Below are 15,907 nucleotides of genomic sequence, written 5' to 3'. Positions count from 1 at the left end.
ATCTAAATATCGTTGTCGGAGGGGATGGTTCAAACTGTGAGTACTTGCACTTTGACATCTAGGTATTACATTGTTAGATTTAATCCCGAGTAACAGCATGCAGTGTTGTTGTAGCTGTGTTCGTCCCAGGATATTAGAAAGACAGGGTGGGTGAGGTAATATCTTTTATTGGGCCAACTTCTGTTGGTGAAAGAAAGAAACTTTAGAGTTTACATAGAACTGTTCTTCAAATCTGGGAATTTTTTTTGTTTTTTCCCCTCCAGACCTGAAGAAGAGCTCTGTGTAAATTCAAAAGCGTCTCTCTCTCACCAACAGAATTTGGTCCAATAAAAGTTATTACCTTACCCACCTTTTCTCTCTACTGTACCTTAACAGTATGTCAATTTACCTTGGTATGCTGTTTTACTAGTCACTGGGATTATCGCATGTCCTCAGTAAGTCACATAATGCAGGTTATAAGAAGTACGAAAAAAATCTCATTTTTCCGTTTGTGATATAATGCAAGCTTGAGAACAGGTACTGTTTCATACAGAACATACACATATAAAATTACTTTAAGGCATTGAGCTCTCTTATTTGAAATCAGTCTTGAACCCATGGTATATCCAGCAGTGTATTATATTTATTATTTATTCTCCTGTCACTTTCATTTCAGTTTCAATGCCTACAAAATAAAAGGAGAGAGAATAGAGGGAATGGAAATAAAAATGTAATGACAAAGATGGAATTGGTTTAACAAAACTAGAAAAGTAACAATAAAATTGCAAAGGGAAAAAAGAGTTGAGAGACTTCTAGGTCCTAGAACTATCAGTCTGATTTTTTTTTTTTACCGTACTCTGTACATTTTGACTGTTGGTCTCATAAGTGGGGGGGAAAGCATTTTGCAAATTGTTTTGGTGAATTTGAATGAACTAGGTCCATTGCGTGACAGCATAGTCTCCTTGACATTTCCTCCACAGCCCCACACACTATAGGAGTGGCATGCCAACACGTATGTCCTTGGAAACTTTTAAAGCAGTAAGTGATGGTTAGGGGGTATATGCATGTCCCTCAAACCCTACATACAATAGACTGATGGTATAAATGCCCCTCCCCTTTTAACTATCCCTTAGTTCCTCTCTCCATCAACATGAGCAGTTAAGAAATTAATTCATTCTCTTTCTCTATGGAGTGTTAGCTTAGATACACTTATATAGAGCCTAAAATTAGTCTAAAGCTATTAGTGTAGACTTATGCCAAGTTTTTCAAAAATAGGAGCTGAAAGCTAGGCTCCTAAATCCATATTTAAACATCTGAATAAAGAGACCCGATTCTCAAAAGTGTTGAGCACCCAGCAGCTCCTGTTGTCCTCCCTAGAAAGTCTCTTCCACTAAAGAAGAAGAAGGCTCCTAAAGGGATTTTTCAGCCTCGTCTAGTCTACTAAGTCAGAGGTGCTGCCAGATATAGATTTGGACACTTTCTTGGAGGAAGAACCGGTTAGGCTTCTAAGCCGCTACTTCTACCACAGCTCCTGATGAGGCTGGCTTGACTGCTTTCTCCTCTCCTCTGAGTGCAGCAGAGCCTTCTAAGATCTGGTAGGCAGAATGGCATCTGCTTTGGATATTCATCTAGCAGTTTTGGTCAGCACGACACACTTGCTTTAGTCTGTCCAAAGAAGTGTTGAATTCATCTGTCTCTGTGGCCTCAGTCTCTGGATAGCTGTAGATTTTTTGACACTGTGATAAAAATGTCTGCATTGGGTCTACACTAGCTCACTCCACAACAGTGCAGTGGCACCAGTGCTAAGCTAATGCCAGGAAAATCACTTGGGTAGACAAGGCCCAGGTGTGAAAGACTCCTCCCTGTTCTATCCCTTTAGATTACATTTCTGCTTCTTTTAGCATATATCATTCTAGTAAACATGTAAGGCTACTGTGTAAATAGCCTGTAATTAATGGCTTTGATATATCTTCAAATAATTTTTTTTCCCTCTGTATTACTCTTATATACATATTTTTCCTTGGGCAAGAGTGAGCTGTCTTCCTAATATCTTTAAAGAGATTATCATTAATATTAGGGTGCGTTGGACTCTTCACTGGAATGGAAAACATTGGTGCAGTTTGGAAATATAGTCTAAAGTCAGACAGAGAACTGAAGGAGTGTAACAGGAGCAGATCAAAATAGCTTGTGCTGGTGAAAAGCGGAACCCAGATTCTCCCTTCGAGTACCATTACATATATAACAAGCAAAAGGAGTAGTAAACAGCTGCTACTTAGCCAGTACCTACATAGTATTTGTGGTTGAATAATATAAGAACACAAGTGTATAGCCTCCTATTTTAATATCTGGTAGACCATTTTCCCCTCTACTTTTGATTACAACCTGTTTCCTTTGGTGCTTGATGTGGGTAGGAGACCTTCCTTCTTTCAAAAGCTTAATTGGGCTCACATTCTGCCCATCTTGTTTGAAGCATTTGGAATTTTCCAGACTCCCATTATCAGATAAATATAGCTGGTGCCCACGCCATACCAACCATTTTATTTACATATCGGATAAATGTGGTATTGTTGCAAAATAGCATCTTGATACTTTTTGTGAGTTTTTTCCCCCTCCCAGTTTTGACATCAGTCCTACAGCACTCCCTGTAAGTCAAAAGCGTAAATGTATAGACATTGATTCCAGTTTGAAATTGCAAATTATTATTTTTCTCAAAATCATTCTATTTATATTTTAAATTACCTCTTTGTGAATACTTTTTGCAATAAAAGAAGAGTTCTTGCTCCCCCGTCAGGACATGATTGGTGTGAGCTATAGGTGTGTGGTACTAACAGGACTGTGCATACAGTGAGTATAGTATATGTAGGAGTGCAGGTTTGGCATAAGGTACACGTGTGGGTACTGTATGTACACTGTGCAGATGGTATATGTATGGGTGGCAGAGAAGTGAGGTGCACATATGATGTGAATATACAATGGCCTGGGTGTATGCAAGATTCAAATTAGGGGGTATACTGTACACCTTACCCCCCCGCCACTGTTCTGTGCGCCAGGGTTTAAGCTTTAATTCGTTTAGAAAAGCAAGTCTCTAAATCGTCTGGATGCAAAGAAAACTTTCAAACGTGAACCAAATGTTACTAGTGCGGTGGTGTCCGCCTGCGTTCGAAGGCAGTTCTGGGAGACTCGAGGGTCGCTGCTCACGTCAGCAGCGCGGGGCCCCGGGGGAGGCTCGAAGGCGCCGGTCCGCCCCGGGGCGGGGCTCGCCGCTTTGCGCGCCAGAATTCGGAGAGTGGAGCCCGGCTCCCGCCGCCAGCGCCCGGCCCGGCCCCGCCATGTGCGCCGCGGTGCCCGGCTACTCGCCCGGCTTCAAGAGGCCGCCAGAGACGCTGCGGCTGAAGCGGAAAAGGGCCCGGAGGAGCGAGGCCGCCTCCCCGCCCTGTCCCCAGGCGGACCCGGCCACCGCCCCGCGCCCTTTCCCCAGACCGGGGCGGCGCAATCCCTTCTCCAGCCTGGACAACGCGCCGCGCCCCGGCACCGCCGTACCCCGCCCCCCGGACAGCCCCGAGCTGCAGGAGCAGCGGCCCCCGCCGGGGAACCAGGCCCCCAGACACCCCCTCTGGCAGGTACTGACCCGCCCGCGCTACGGGACCCTGGCGGACCCCCGCCCCCAGGGGCTTGGCTGGGTGGGGTCGGGTTTGCTCCCCAGGCCCCGCTAGCAGACGGGGGAGCGCTAATAGGGGCGGTGTGGTCCAGTGGACAGAGCAATGGGCTGGGACTCAGGAGACCGGGTTGTGTTTCTGGCATTGTCACTAACAGGGGCCCACTGGTCACTGCACCCCGCTGAGCTTTGGGTTCCCCCTCAGTAGGGTGGGTACTGGCTGACCTTTGCAAAGCACTTTGGGTAGGTCTACAGTGCAGTAGATAGAAGACCTCTAGTGGGGTGACTCGCGCTCAGGCGGCCGGGGCTGTACGATGGCGGTGTAGACGCTTGAGCTGGAGCCCAGGCTCTGAAACCTGGTCGGGGGAGGGTGTCCCAGAGCCTGGGCTCCAGCCCAAGCCCAAAACATCCACACTGCAATTTTGTAGCCCCTTAATCTGAGTTCTGCCAGCCTGAGTTAGCTGATACAGGGCGGGTGTGGCTGTGCCACTGGTCTCTTACGGCAGTGTAGACGGACCATTCGAGATCTGCTGATTAAAAAGAGCTAGGAATTATCGATAGCACTAGAGTGGATTGAAATAACTTTATTTTTGTAAAAATTATGGGAGGTTTTGGGGTGCGGTTAGAATCAGCATTGGTAATTTCCCAGGAAAAACTAGTTTAGGACAGGGTGCTGGTAAATACTGGCCTAAATCCAGTTTAAACCAGGAAACTGGGGGAAAGAATTTCATCAGTGTCCAGCCAGTTTGGTAAGCCTAGAATGAATCTCTTCAAACTTTGGGTACATCCATTGGTAACTGAGGAAAAGGCTCAGAAAGCTGCTACGAATGCTGGATGGCCAAATGGACCTGGACTGATAGTCTGAAACAATGCATGTTTCTGATTACTTAATGCTTCTAGTCTACAACTGTGCATTATTGCCATTTTCATACAATCAAATGTTTTTGATTTTTGTTGATAAAATATTGAAAACTGAAATATGAGTGGACAGGTACAACTTCCTTGAGAAAATACCAAACCAAAGTGTATATGGACATTCTGATGTTCAGTATTATAATTACATATATTAAGCCCACTGCAGTTTTACTTTTTATTTATACAACCCTAAATTAATATACTGACTTATGTAATCACAATTTGAATATGTAACTAAAACTAAATATAAGGTAGTATGCATTAGCGAAACAGTTTTTAAAATAGAAAATGCCTTAAACTGGGACAAACAAGTTTTTCCTGGAGCAGTAAATACCGTGATTTTACCTAGTAAAGTCCACCTCTGGTAAATGCATCCCATCCCTGGTTGGAATTTTTTTCCCTCTCTCTGAAGGGAAAAAAAGTGAGTCGGGTGGTGGTTGGGACCTAAAAGACACTTTTGCTTTTGTCTTTTTTAATAAATAAAAAAGTTCAGTCAAAGCCACTTGGTTTCCCCCCCCCCCAACATCCACCCCCCTCCCAAAAAAGGGGGGGCAGCAAACTCCTGGGCAAAAAGTTGTCAACCAGTTTAAATCCATGCCCAGAGAGCACTGCATACCCTTGCACCTAGTGAAATCCCAGAAGGGGAGAGAAATATATTCTCCTACTGGAATTAACATCCTGTCCTAGTGTCACGTGGATATCTTTCAGACTATTTAGAGTCTGTAAATCTAGCCCCCCCCCCCCCCCATTATCTCCCCCCCCAGGCTCCGTTATGAGTAGTGGTTGGAGAAGTGTCTAGTGGGGTAATGCTGTTTTGTGCACTACTTACAAGGCTTTTTAAAACTTTGTCATATGTAGAATTAAAGCCACTTTTATACAACTTAAGAAAAGCTTTTTGGTAGGGAGAAGCAGGTTCCACTGGTTTAACTGTTAAGGTTGTGGGGAGGGGTGTTGCACAAAAGTATTGTATCTGTGTATAAAATAATTAAAGGAACAATAGGAAAATTTCCTTGTTGCTCTCATTTAGTGTGCTCCATACTATACTAACACAAAGGAGGATGTGTATGTTCAGTAGTGCAATTTTTATAATTCTCAAGCTATTTAGCTGAAGAAAGGGACTCTCTGAGCCCAAACTTTCCAATACATTTGGAGTACAATCTAAGAAAATCACTAAACTTACAAATGTATTTACATCTGCAAAATGCCTTTTAATTGTTGCCACCAGAGGGTGAAATATTCTAATATGTGCTATTGATAATGGTCAGTTTTAAATATCTCATGAAATTACACTTAAAGATCAGCCTTAAAACAAAATTGTCAATTTAACTCTCAACTTTGCTGTACTTTAGATTAAGTTAATAACTCTTTCTTTCTTTAGTTTTTAGATCCTCTTCAAGAAAATAAATCCACCTGGAAAGAAGAGTGTTCTGAAAGAGCAGATACCACATTAACCAATGTAGGAAGCCATAAATATTGTTTTTGGGGTGTTTAACATTTCATCATGCAGAAAAAGCTTACATTTTGTATTTTTTTTTTGTAGCTTTCTGTTCAGTGTCATCTAGATTTTACTAGAATGTTACAATTCTAGGGCTTTTTCTTAGAATGTCTTGAAGTTCAGTATTAAGTTGACACCAACTTAAAATTCATATTTTGTCTGAAAGCTTTACTACTTGACACGTAAATTTACTGTAACAGAAAGAGATGTAAACAAATTGAAATAATTTTTCTATTTGCACCTCTCACAGAAACGTCTAACCGTTTTCTTGTCTGCTTGTATAGTCATTCACTTCCCCTGTTGTCCCTATAGATATTTCAGTGCTGTAACAGAAAAGAGAGAACCCCCTAAAAAAAATAATAAAATGTAAAACTACAAACATTGATAACGGACTTTAGTAGGGTGTAATTCCTGAAACTAACTTTTTGAAGCTGACTAGATTTCAAGTTGTATGCAGTGTTGTTGTAGCCATGTTGGTACCAGGATATTAGCGAGACAAGGTAAATGAGGTAATACCTTTTATTGGGCCAACTTCTGTTGGTAGGAAAGACGAGCTTTTGAGCTTACACAGCTCTTTCAGAACAAGAAGAGCTCTATGTAAGCTCGAAAGCTTCTCTCTCTCACCAACAGAAGTTGGTCCAATAAAAGATATTACCACACCCACCTTTTCTCTCTAGATTTCAAGTTGACAGTCAAAATCTAGATTTCAGCCAACTTGTATCAGGGGTTAGGAGGAAACTTTCTCTAGGCAGTAAGGGATAACTGTCCCCTTAAAGGATTTCATGCACCTCCTGTGAAGCATTTGGTACTGTCCAGTCACCGACAATGGTGACTGGCTCAGATGGACCACTGGTCTGACCTGGCATAGAATTCATATCTTCTTAAACTTGTACATAATAAAAAACAACAACAAATACATAGACAAGTCTCTTAAGATGTCAGTGAAAACAACTTGTTTTTATTTGGATGAAAACCTCCTGCCGTTTGTAACCCAAACACTGCAGTATTGTGTGAGTATGTATATCTGAGCTGGAAAGTGATCGTGACTCAAAACAGTGATTTTGGCTAGTCTATTTTAATTGATATAAACTGAAATACAAAATACATTTTTCTAAAATTATCATAAATGTTAACAGTTTAAGGTATTTGTAAACAAGGAACAACTTAAATTTCACATGTGTGTTCCTCTACAATGACTAAGTACTGGGTACTGTTATATTTACTGTCATAGCAATCAATGGGTAAGGAATGCTTCTGTCCAGTGCAATAAAGGTAAAAGTTGTTTTTGCAAGGACTTCCATGCTTTCTTTGCATGGACTCCTATCGGTGGTCTATCAATTCCTGTATCTTATATGCTTGCCAGTATCAGGTGCTTTAAATGAAAGTGCAAGAAACCACCATAGTGGCCAATTATGAAATAACTTTTTCCCTGAGGAAAAAACTTTCCCTAACCCTTGTCAGTGGTTGACTTATGCCTTGAAGCATGAGTGTCTGTATGCTTTCCGAAAACACTGACTGATAGTTTTTAGATGAAAAATATTTTTCGTGTATTTTGACTTTACATTATTTCTATTTTGTAAGGATCTTCATTTACCTGTTTCCATACCTGATGTTTCCTCCTCACCAAGCACAGAATTTCCTGCAGACTGGAGTATTAAAACTCGACTTCTATTCACTTCTTCCCAACCTTTTACTTGGGCAGAGCATTTAAAGGCACAAGAAGAGGCTCAAGGATTTGCCCAGCACTGTAGAGCAACATCAATCAATTTCCCACAAAGCATACAGGTAATCATTCTCCTGTAATCATGTTAAATATAATGGAGATACTGGGTGTGGAGGATCTGTTGTTGAGGGTTTTTTTTTTTTTGTTTAAGTTCTTGTGTACACTGGGAATAGCCCTTATTGAGCAACTGATGTAACTGCACCAGTGCTGACCACCTACTGCAGAAAAAGGAAAGTCAGGGTTTGCAACAACTGTGAGGTTGTTAAATTAAGGTTTAGACCTTGAACTGGGTGTACAACAGTGCAAACAGTACTGGTGCAGTTCCCTAGTTGCTGCCTACCACTTGCTGAATTGGGGCTATTCACTAGAGTAGACAAGGCCTTAGGTTTATATGTAAAATAAATGCTTGAAGTGCCAGAAAAGGAGACTGGTAATATCTTTCTTCTCAGAGAGAGACAGACAATCTTATTAAACACTGTGTTTGGAATCTAGGAACCAAAGCTGTCCACGGAACTCCGCTGTGCATTCCAGCAAAGTCTTATTTATTGGCTTCACCCTTCACTGCCATGGCTACAGCTATTCCCTCGTATTGGAGCAGATAGGAAAATAGCTGGAAAGACTAGTCTTTGGTCACATGATGAAACACTGCAACAGGTTCTAATGAGTGAGTGGTAAGTTGAACTGAAAAACTTCTGGATTTGGTAAACCCAAATACTTGGATTACTGTATTTTAATTTAATTATCTATTTGTCCTCATTCCTGTGGAAAACACTTTCGCCAAGAATATTTATCATTTTGAGGGTCTCTGTATTCCCACTTGTGAGTATGTGGTATCCCTTGTGTTGAGCTGCAGAACTGTCTCAAAGCAGTGTCTATTAGGGGTGCACAAGAGACCTCACATGATGGTGACATCATCACCCTACTCTGTATAAGGGATTGTGCGTGCATCCCCCAAATGCCTCAGTTTCTTTGTCACCACCCGAGAAAGCAAACAGATCTTGCTTTTGTCCTCAGGCTAGATCTTCCCTTAGTCTAACTTACGAGAAAATAAGAAGATGGTGTATAGTAGTATAGGATAGTTTAGTATACATAGCTTGCCCTTATCTCAAGAGCCTTTGGCCCCTTTCTAGGGTCATGTCAGGGCCAGAGCCCCATAAAGATTTCAAGAGGCGTACCTCCTATCTCCAAATCGTACTGGAGACTGTCACTCATGTCTGGTGCCTTCTACAGCTGAACAAAGATTTACTCGATGACCCACTGTGCAGTTTCCCACACCTTCACTCCCCACGCTGGAATGGGGAAACATTTGAGTCTCCAGATTCATTTGGCTTCTCAATGTCTACAGCCTGATACTCTGGCTCTGTTGGAGGTACTCAGACCAGTCTCCTTGCTGAGGCTCTCTGACACAAGACTCACTTTGCCAGTCCAGCCTCTCTGCTGCCTTCTATCATGGGCCCAAGATGGAATCTCCTCTGCCTCATTCTAGGAGCAAATGCTTTATCCAGCACTGCTGGGAAATCAAAAGCAGCACCCAAGACCAAACTGGCACTGCCTCTGAAAGCATCAGTAGCTTTGGCGATGACACAAGAACTGACCACCTCACAGCCTACTCCTCATTCAGCGCTGCTGCCCTTGACATTGACTCCAAATCTCTCCTCCACTGCAGACACCTGTCTATGTAGGTGCCTGTTGGGAAAAGGCAATAGAAGAGGAAGCTCATCTCACAAGAGGAGCAGAAGTAGAAGAAGAAAGGGACAGGGACATCCCTCTTCTTCTTTCATACTTTCCAACCCACAAGGGCCTGGGAGATTAACTGCACTACTGTCACCTCTTCTCCACAATACTCTGGAGCCAGGCATCTCAACGCCTATTAACTTGGACTCTTCTCTGGTTAAGGGCAAACCAATCTTCTTTCTGCCTACAATCTCCAGTTTCCTGAAGGGCATGGTGAATACATTCCCCCATCACCACTTTTAGGGAGCCTCTGCTGTTGTGGGACCTAAATCTTGTCTAACAAAGCTAATGGGCCCTTCCCGGGAGCCTCTAGTGTAAGCATCTCGAGCATCTGTAGGTACAGTTGCTAGGAGGGTTAGTGAGTTTAGTGCTTTGATCACCAAACCTTTACACTGTGGTCCACAAAGACAAGTGTGCCATTAGGCCCAGCTCAGCTTCATGCCTAAGGTGATCTCAGGTTCCCACCTATCAATGTTTTCCCTTCCCCGTGTTGTTCGTAACAGAACCTACCTACCCAAGGAAACCTACCTACCCATACCTACCCAAGGAAACTTACCTCCATACCCTAGTGAGGGTGCTCTTTTCTTATCTGGAAAAGACCATGGCCTCTAGAAAATCTAATAGGTTTTTTTATCGCATATGTGGAGAGATGCCAAAGAGAGCCCATTAGCAAACAGACTCTCACTGGTTAAGGAGATGTATAGATATTAGCTAAGAATCCAGTACCTCCTGGTTTAAAGACCTACTCCATGAGAGCCACCACAGTGTCAGTAGCAAGCATTAGGAAGGTTCCCAGGGTGGAGTCACGCATAGGAGCGACTTGGAGTTTGATGCACTTTCACCAGACACTGCTCCTTGGATTTAGCATCGTTCTCCAATGCCTAGTTTGGGAGAGCAGTGCTACAGTCCTTTTCAGTTAAAAACTCACCGTCTGCCATCCTGATGGGGCACTCCTTGCTAATCTCCCACAGGGGGAATGTACAGAGGCTTTCTAAGAAGAAAGGTTACTTACCAATAACTGTTCTGGGTTTGCACTGATAGTCCTCCCACCTTCCTCTTTACCTTGGAATTCTAATTAACATCAGGCCTCTCTGGTTTGGGGGAAGAAACTGAGACAGATGGGGGATTGCACTCCCTCAAGTAGAGTAGGTTGATGACCCTCATGTGAGATCTCTCATTGTCCTTCCCAATGGACATAACTTTATCAAAGAGACAAGGTGGGTGAGGTATTATCTTTTATTGGACCAACTTCTGATGGTGAGAGAGACATGCTTTCGAGCTTATAAAGAGCTCTTCTGCAGCTCTGAAAAACTTACTACACCGTTAAGTACAAGGTGGAACAGATTGTTTAGCAAACATAGTTAACACAGGTTTCAGAGTAGCAGCCGTGTTAGTCTGTATCCTGTTCTTTTTATAGTTAACACACACATTTCAAGGAACCATTCAAGGTGAAATGGCTTGTCTCTTTCGCCAACAGAAGTTGGTCCAATAAAAGATATTACCCACCTTGTCTCCCTAATATCCTGGGATCCACCCGGCTACAACAACACTGCATATAACTCTATCAAGGTAGTTTCACAGCTCGTCACCAGGGACACCATATTCTACAAGTGTAAATACGGAGGCAACTCTTGAACAATAGTTACTACAATAGAATCCATATCTTACAAACTAGTGGGGATTGAGGAGGTCTTAAAAGTGAACACCTCAAAATTACCATAGGGTACAGTGCATATGTTGCAGTATGGTGCATTGCTTTCTTGGCCTTCGAACCACTGCAAAGCAACTTCTGATGCATTGAAATGTAAAGAGATATTGACTTGTTCGTCATAGACACCACTTTCATTAGTGATTATTTTTGTGTCCCCCCTAATCCGTGCCTCCTCCCCCCCCCCCCCCAACTGGGAAAAATGGTTCATAAAATTGATCACTTGTAAAATAGGTGTTTGTAAAATTTGAAGGTTACTACAGTAGGACAACCTCTTTCTCATGGCTACATGAAGCAGACATGCAAAGCTCTTATAAAATCCTTCTACCATAGTAAAGGGAGCTGAATACTCTCAATAGCCAGTCTTAAGACTCTACAGCTAACTTTTTGTGTTGGAATGCCTTTCCAAGCCTAGCTGTTGATTGGAGAGAATTTTGCAAAACTATTAACAAGTTTCCTTTAATGCTTTGTGGGAATTAATACACTAAAGAGTAAACTTCTCAAAAGAGCTCAGCATCTACAATCAGGGCCAGACTTTATCAAAAGATCTCAGCACAGTGGATGATAAGTCCTGAAAATTTGGCCCTAGATGTTCCAAGATCACCTCTTTCAAACCTGATAATACTAGGTGCATGTTATCTACAATACCCTAAAACTGAGAAACGTTATGGAGTATTTTATTTCAACCTATTTGAGATCCAGGTGGTTGTTTTAGGTGGCAATAGTTTAAAAAAAGTCTTACAGAATGGTCATCTAAAATTTTATAACTTCTCTTTCCTCTAACCTGCAGGTCTGTCAGTTTTACTTCCCTATATAATCTTCTCAAAGCCAAGCTGTGTCCCTATTTTTATGTTTGTACCTACCAATTTACTGTGCTGTTTCGTGCAGCAGGCCTTGCAGGAAGTGATGTTATCACAGCTGTTATTTCCCCCACAACCAGGGGCTTAAGGGAAGCCATGAGACATGAAGGTAAGACGGAGTTCCTTCCAATAAGATTTGAATAACATACAAAATTCACATTCTAACACAGTTATGTATGTAAACCATTCATTTGCTTACCTTCCCTACTCAGGCATAGAATTTTCTTTACCTTTGGTAGAAGAAACTAGGAGCAAGACACAGAAAAACTCTGAAACAAACTTGGATACAGAAGTTAACAGTCCTGAAACAGGCAAAAACACTGAAGATGGAGAGTATGTAACAAAACTGTCTGTGTCTGGAATTTAAATGGGCTTGCCACTACCTAGACAATTTAATAGATATTAATGTGGAGTATTTTAACCATCTTAATCTGTTTTTCCTAGGGAACAAGGAGTGAGTGACGATGAAAGTTTCTCTTGGCTTGAGGAGATGGGAGTCCAAGACAAGATTAAAAAGCCAGATGCAATTTCTATCAAACTGTATCCTTTGACTATCATAATATACTATATCAAAAACATGCATTGGAGTACTTCATTTCTCTGTGAAGATCGGTGGTTTTTGAATCGTAGTCCATCAATGACTGTGCAATAATGATGATTCTGTAGAATTTTCAGTTAGTGATACAGCATTTATGAACACTTACTGTAAAAATTGTATCTCCTTCTATACTTAACAGTGCGGGTTTGCATTTTTTTAAAGCAGAAAATATTGTTACAGAATCACTAAGTGACTACACTTTTTATTGTACCAAATATTAACGTAGATTCTATCACAATATAAAACGTAATGAGTGAAAATACACCTGTTACTGACCTGCGTTCTGATTAGGCTTAGAGTAATAGTAACTACATTCTCTCTTACCTGTGTATTTAAAGTACAGTTTTCTTTTTATGGAAAAATTGGTTTCTGTCTCAAGCTTATCTGGTTATAAATTTTACCCAATACTAGGCAGTATAGATTCCATGTGGCGTAACAGAAATATACCACCTGTTATACAGCTACAGGGTGGGCGCCTGTGATGAAATGATGTCAACAAATCATGTCAGTTCTAGGTTTTCTGTCAACTGGTATTTATACACATCCATATCCAAACTATTATGGCATGTGTCTTTGTACTTGATGCGTTTTTGTATTTTGATATAAGAACCAATTCCACCTGTTTCTGCCAAGATAAGGAATAATCAGCAAACTTCACTTGTAAAGCCATACATAGCATGCTAGGTGAAATTTCCTTTGTTCAACTGCCTTCTCGGTAATCTATACATGACCAGTGTGGCGATATCAAAGACACTTCACCCCTACAGATCATAAGCTGTTTGTCGCCTTCCAGAATGGTTCAGTAGGAAGACTTTTATTGGACAAGCTGACGGTTTGGTTAAAGATATTTGTCTACACAAACTTATAATGTACTAGTACAAACCTAAAACTGGGAACAGTACTTTATTTCACACTCGAATTTTTCTAAAACCACAAACACAAAACTGTTTTAGTAAAGGCTCTCCATGAATGGCTGTTAAACTAAACAATTTCCTTTAATGACTTGTTAATTACAAAACAAACAATCTGGAGAACATTCCTTGTCTCATGGTTTCAATAAAGCTAAAGATTAGGCCTAAGCTATTTTTGAGTTCTTTACCTTTCCAGAGCAAATGTAAATTAGCATAGACCTCGTTTCAGTGAATTTTTACTTGACTTTAATTCTTGGTCTGGTGCATTTGATGCCCTTAAACTTCTTGTATGTTTCCTTTGACCCATATCAACATAGCCGTAAAGAGAAAAATGAAGTGCAAGTGGATCACAAGCCTGAATCTGTTGCATTAGTGAAAGGAACAAACACATTCATGTTGCTGAACTTCTTGATAAACTGTAAGAGTTTAGTAGCTGCTGCAGGCCCTCAAGCAGGACTCCCACCAACACTGCTGTCCCCAGTTGCTTTTCGAGGTGCAACAATGCAAACGCTCAAGGTAAAACGCAAAGGAAAGAGTGACGTTCTGGTGCTGTCTGCCTTCAGGAAGGAAAGGGAAGGCTTTGTTCCTTCATATATCTTTGTGGTTACTGCCCCTCCAGAGATATCTTAGTGGTGCCATTTGTGCTGTTTATAATTTGATGTTGAATTAGCAGTTTAATTACAAACCTCTCTATTGGGGTTTCAGGTTGTAGCACAGATTTAAAGGATTTGGAGGCTTAGTTGTACATAGTCTCACCTTCAAGACACAGGATTAAAACAATACTTGCCACCTTTCTCCCCCCCTTCCCCAATTACTAAGGTCGCTCTTTTCACGTATTCTCTTAAAACTCCTGTTGTACTGATAATCTGGTTAGATCTCTTGAGCTATGTTGGCTGCTGGAGCTGCCCACTTTAGATATGATCTGAAACAGTGCCTTACCAACGGTCCTTAAGAGGCAGAGGAGCCTAAAGAATAGTGTTATTAATTATGATATCATGGCCAAATTCCATTATGGGTTGTTTACATTCTCTGAAACTACATTCCCCATGCAGTTGCACTCTACCTACCATATTGTGTAGTGTTCGTGTGTATTAGGGTTTAGTATATTATATAATAAAAATCACACTATAGCCCATGCCTTGTAGGGATAATGAATAACTTAATGTCTAATATTCATAAAGCACTTTAAGAACCTTGAATTAAAGCTAATTTTGAAGTAGATGAAAAATGTTTCTCACTAATCTTGATGTATCAGACACTGAATATGTAACTTACTGTCTTCAGGCTCGAAGCATCAATGTGAAAACACCGGTTCACTCACGTTATAATGATATTTTTAGCTTGGAGATCATGGGTCCTGTCATGCCTCATTGTCTGCATACTTTGACCATGCTGCTCAAATCTGCACAGAGGGGAGCTTTTTCTGCTGTATTATACACCCATGAGCCAACGGCCGTGTTTAACACTAACACAGAGAGAATCTTAAATAAGGTAAGTAGCCTAAAGGGTGTCTTCCATGTTAGGGTTAATACTTTTTATCACTAGAAACAAGACACTACTGAATGGAAAAAACTGCTCTTCACTTGGGATAATGGCTAACACCCACTTGTTGGCCACTTTAGAGTAGCCAGTTTACAAGGTTTTATCAGTAGTGAGGAGGCTGGGATTCCTAGTCATAACAGTGGAAAACCATGTTCATTAAACTGATGGCTTTAACCCAGTCCCTATCATTTGCTACTCCACCAGTAGACTAGGCAGCTCTTCAATATCTACTGCTCATTGGCACAAAAATGGGTATAAAATATGATTAGTAGCTTGAAAGAAAAGCATCTTACCTACCTCTTTTGTGAAACTGAATTTCCACAGGAAACTATGTGGAAGGACCTCACTAAGTGTGGATTGCATCTTAAAACGTTGGATCAATTGATTCAACTTCCAACATTAGGAAAGTCTTCTATACGACTCCTAGAAATGAGAAACTATGCTTACATCTGGAAATCCTAAGTATGCTATTTTAATTCATGAAATGAGACTAGTAGTATTTGGTCAACACTCTACGGATGCTATCGTGTACCAGGAAGGGAGAATTGCCTACTTGCAAAAGCTTTTGGACGTAGTGGGTAAGAACTTCTGTTGCACACATCCTTGCTCATAAGGCAACTTTCAGTGGAAAAACAAATATTCTGAATAGTCCAGCAAGAACACTGCCCCTTTCAAAACCTGCAACAGCTGTATTTGTCTTTTAATGTTTTTAAATAAAATTTTTATAAACAAGGTAATCTTGTGTTTTCTCCTGTTTAGAATTAAGAGTGAGGGCCTCTTAAGGGTT

The 15,907-nt window shown here is 41.3% G+C and overlaps 1 protein-coding gene across 1 annotated transcript; it reads left to right on the top strand.

Annotated features, from left to right (window-relative positions):
• The first annotated feature begins 3,308 nt into the window (after positions 1 to 3,308).
• On the top strand, positions 3,309 to 15,582 carry DONSON (DNA replication fork stabilization factor DONSON). Its single transcript, XM_065420633.1, has 10 exons — positions 3,309 to 3,599; positions 5,928 to 6,005; positions 7,626 to 7,829; positions 8,260 to 8,438; positions 12,000 to 12,178; positions 12,282 to 12,402; positions 12,514 to 12,609; positions 13,896 to 14,094; positions 14,863 to 15,069; positions 15,445 to 15,582. The coding sequence occupies exons 1-10, from the start codon at positions 3,309 to 3,311 to the stop codon at positions 15,580 to 15,582; spliced, it is 1,692 nt and encodes a 563-aa protein (XP_065276705.1).
• Positions 15,583 to 15,907: the final 325 nt, after the last annotated feature.

This window comes from Emys orbicularis, chromosome 1 (genome assembly GCF_028017835.1).
Source record: "Emys orbicularis isolate rEmyOrb1 chromosome 1, rEmyOrb1.hap1, whole genome shotgun sequence".
Taxonomy (NCBI): domain Eukaryota; kingdom Metazoa; phylum Chordata; order Testudines; family Emydidae; genus Emys; species Emys orbicularis.
Note: the sequence above shows the minus strand (reverse complement) of the source record. Positions and strands in the feature narration are given on the sequence as shown.

What these genes read in the sequence shown, in the direction of transcription:
- DONSON (XM_065420633.1), top strand. Translation starts at nt 3,309, where the DNA reads ATGTGCGCCGCGGTGCCCGGCTACTCGCCCGGCTTCAAGAGGCCGCCA. An exon ending in CAGGTTCTAATGAGTGAGTG is followed by an intron (nt 8,439 to 11,999) that starts GTAAGTTGAACT and finishes TCTAACCTGCAG; the next exon opens with GTCTGTCAGTTTTACTTCCC. An exon ending in CAACAATGCAAACGCTCAAG is followed by an intron (nt 14,095 to 14,862) that starts GTAAAACGCAAA and finishes TACTGTCTTCAG; the next exon opens with GCTCGAAGCATCAATGTGAA.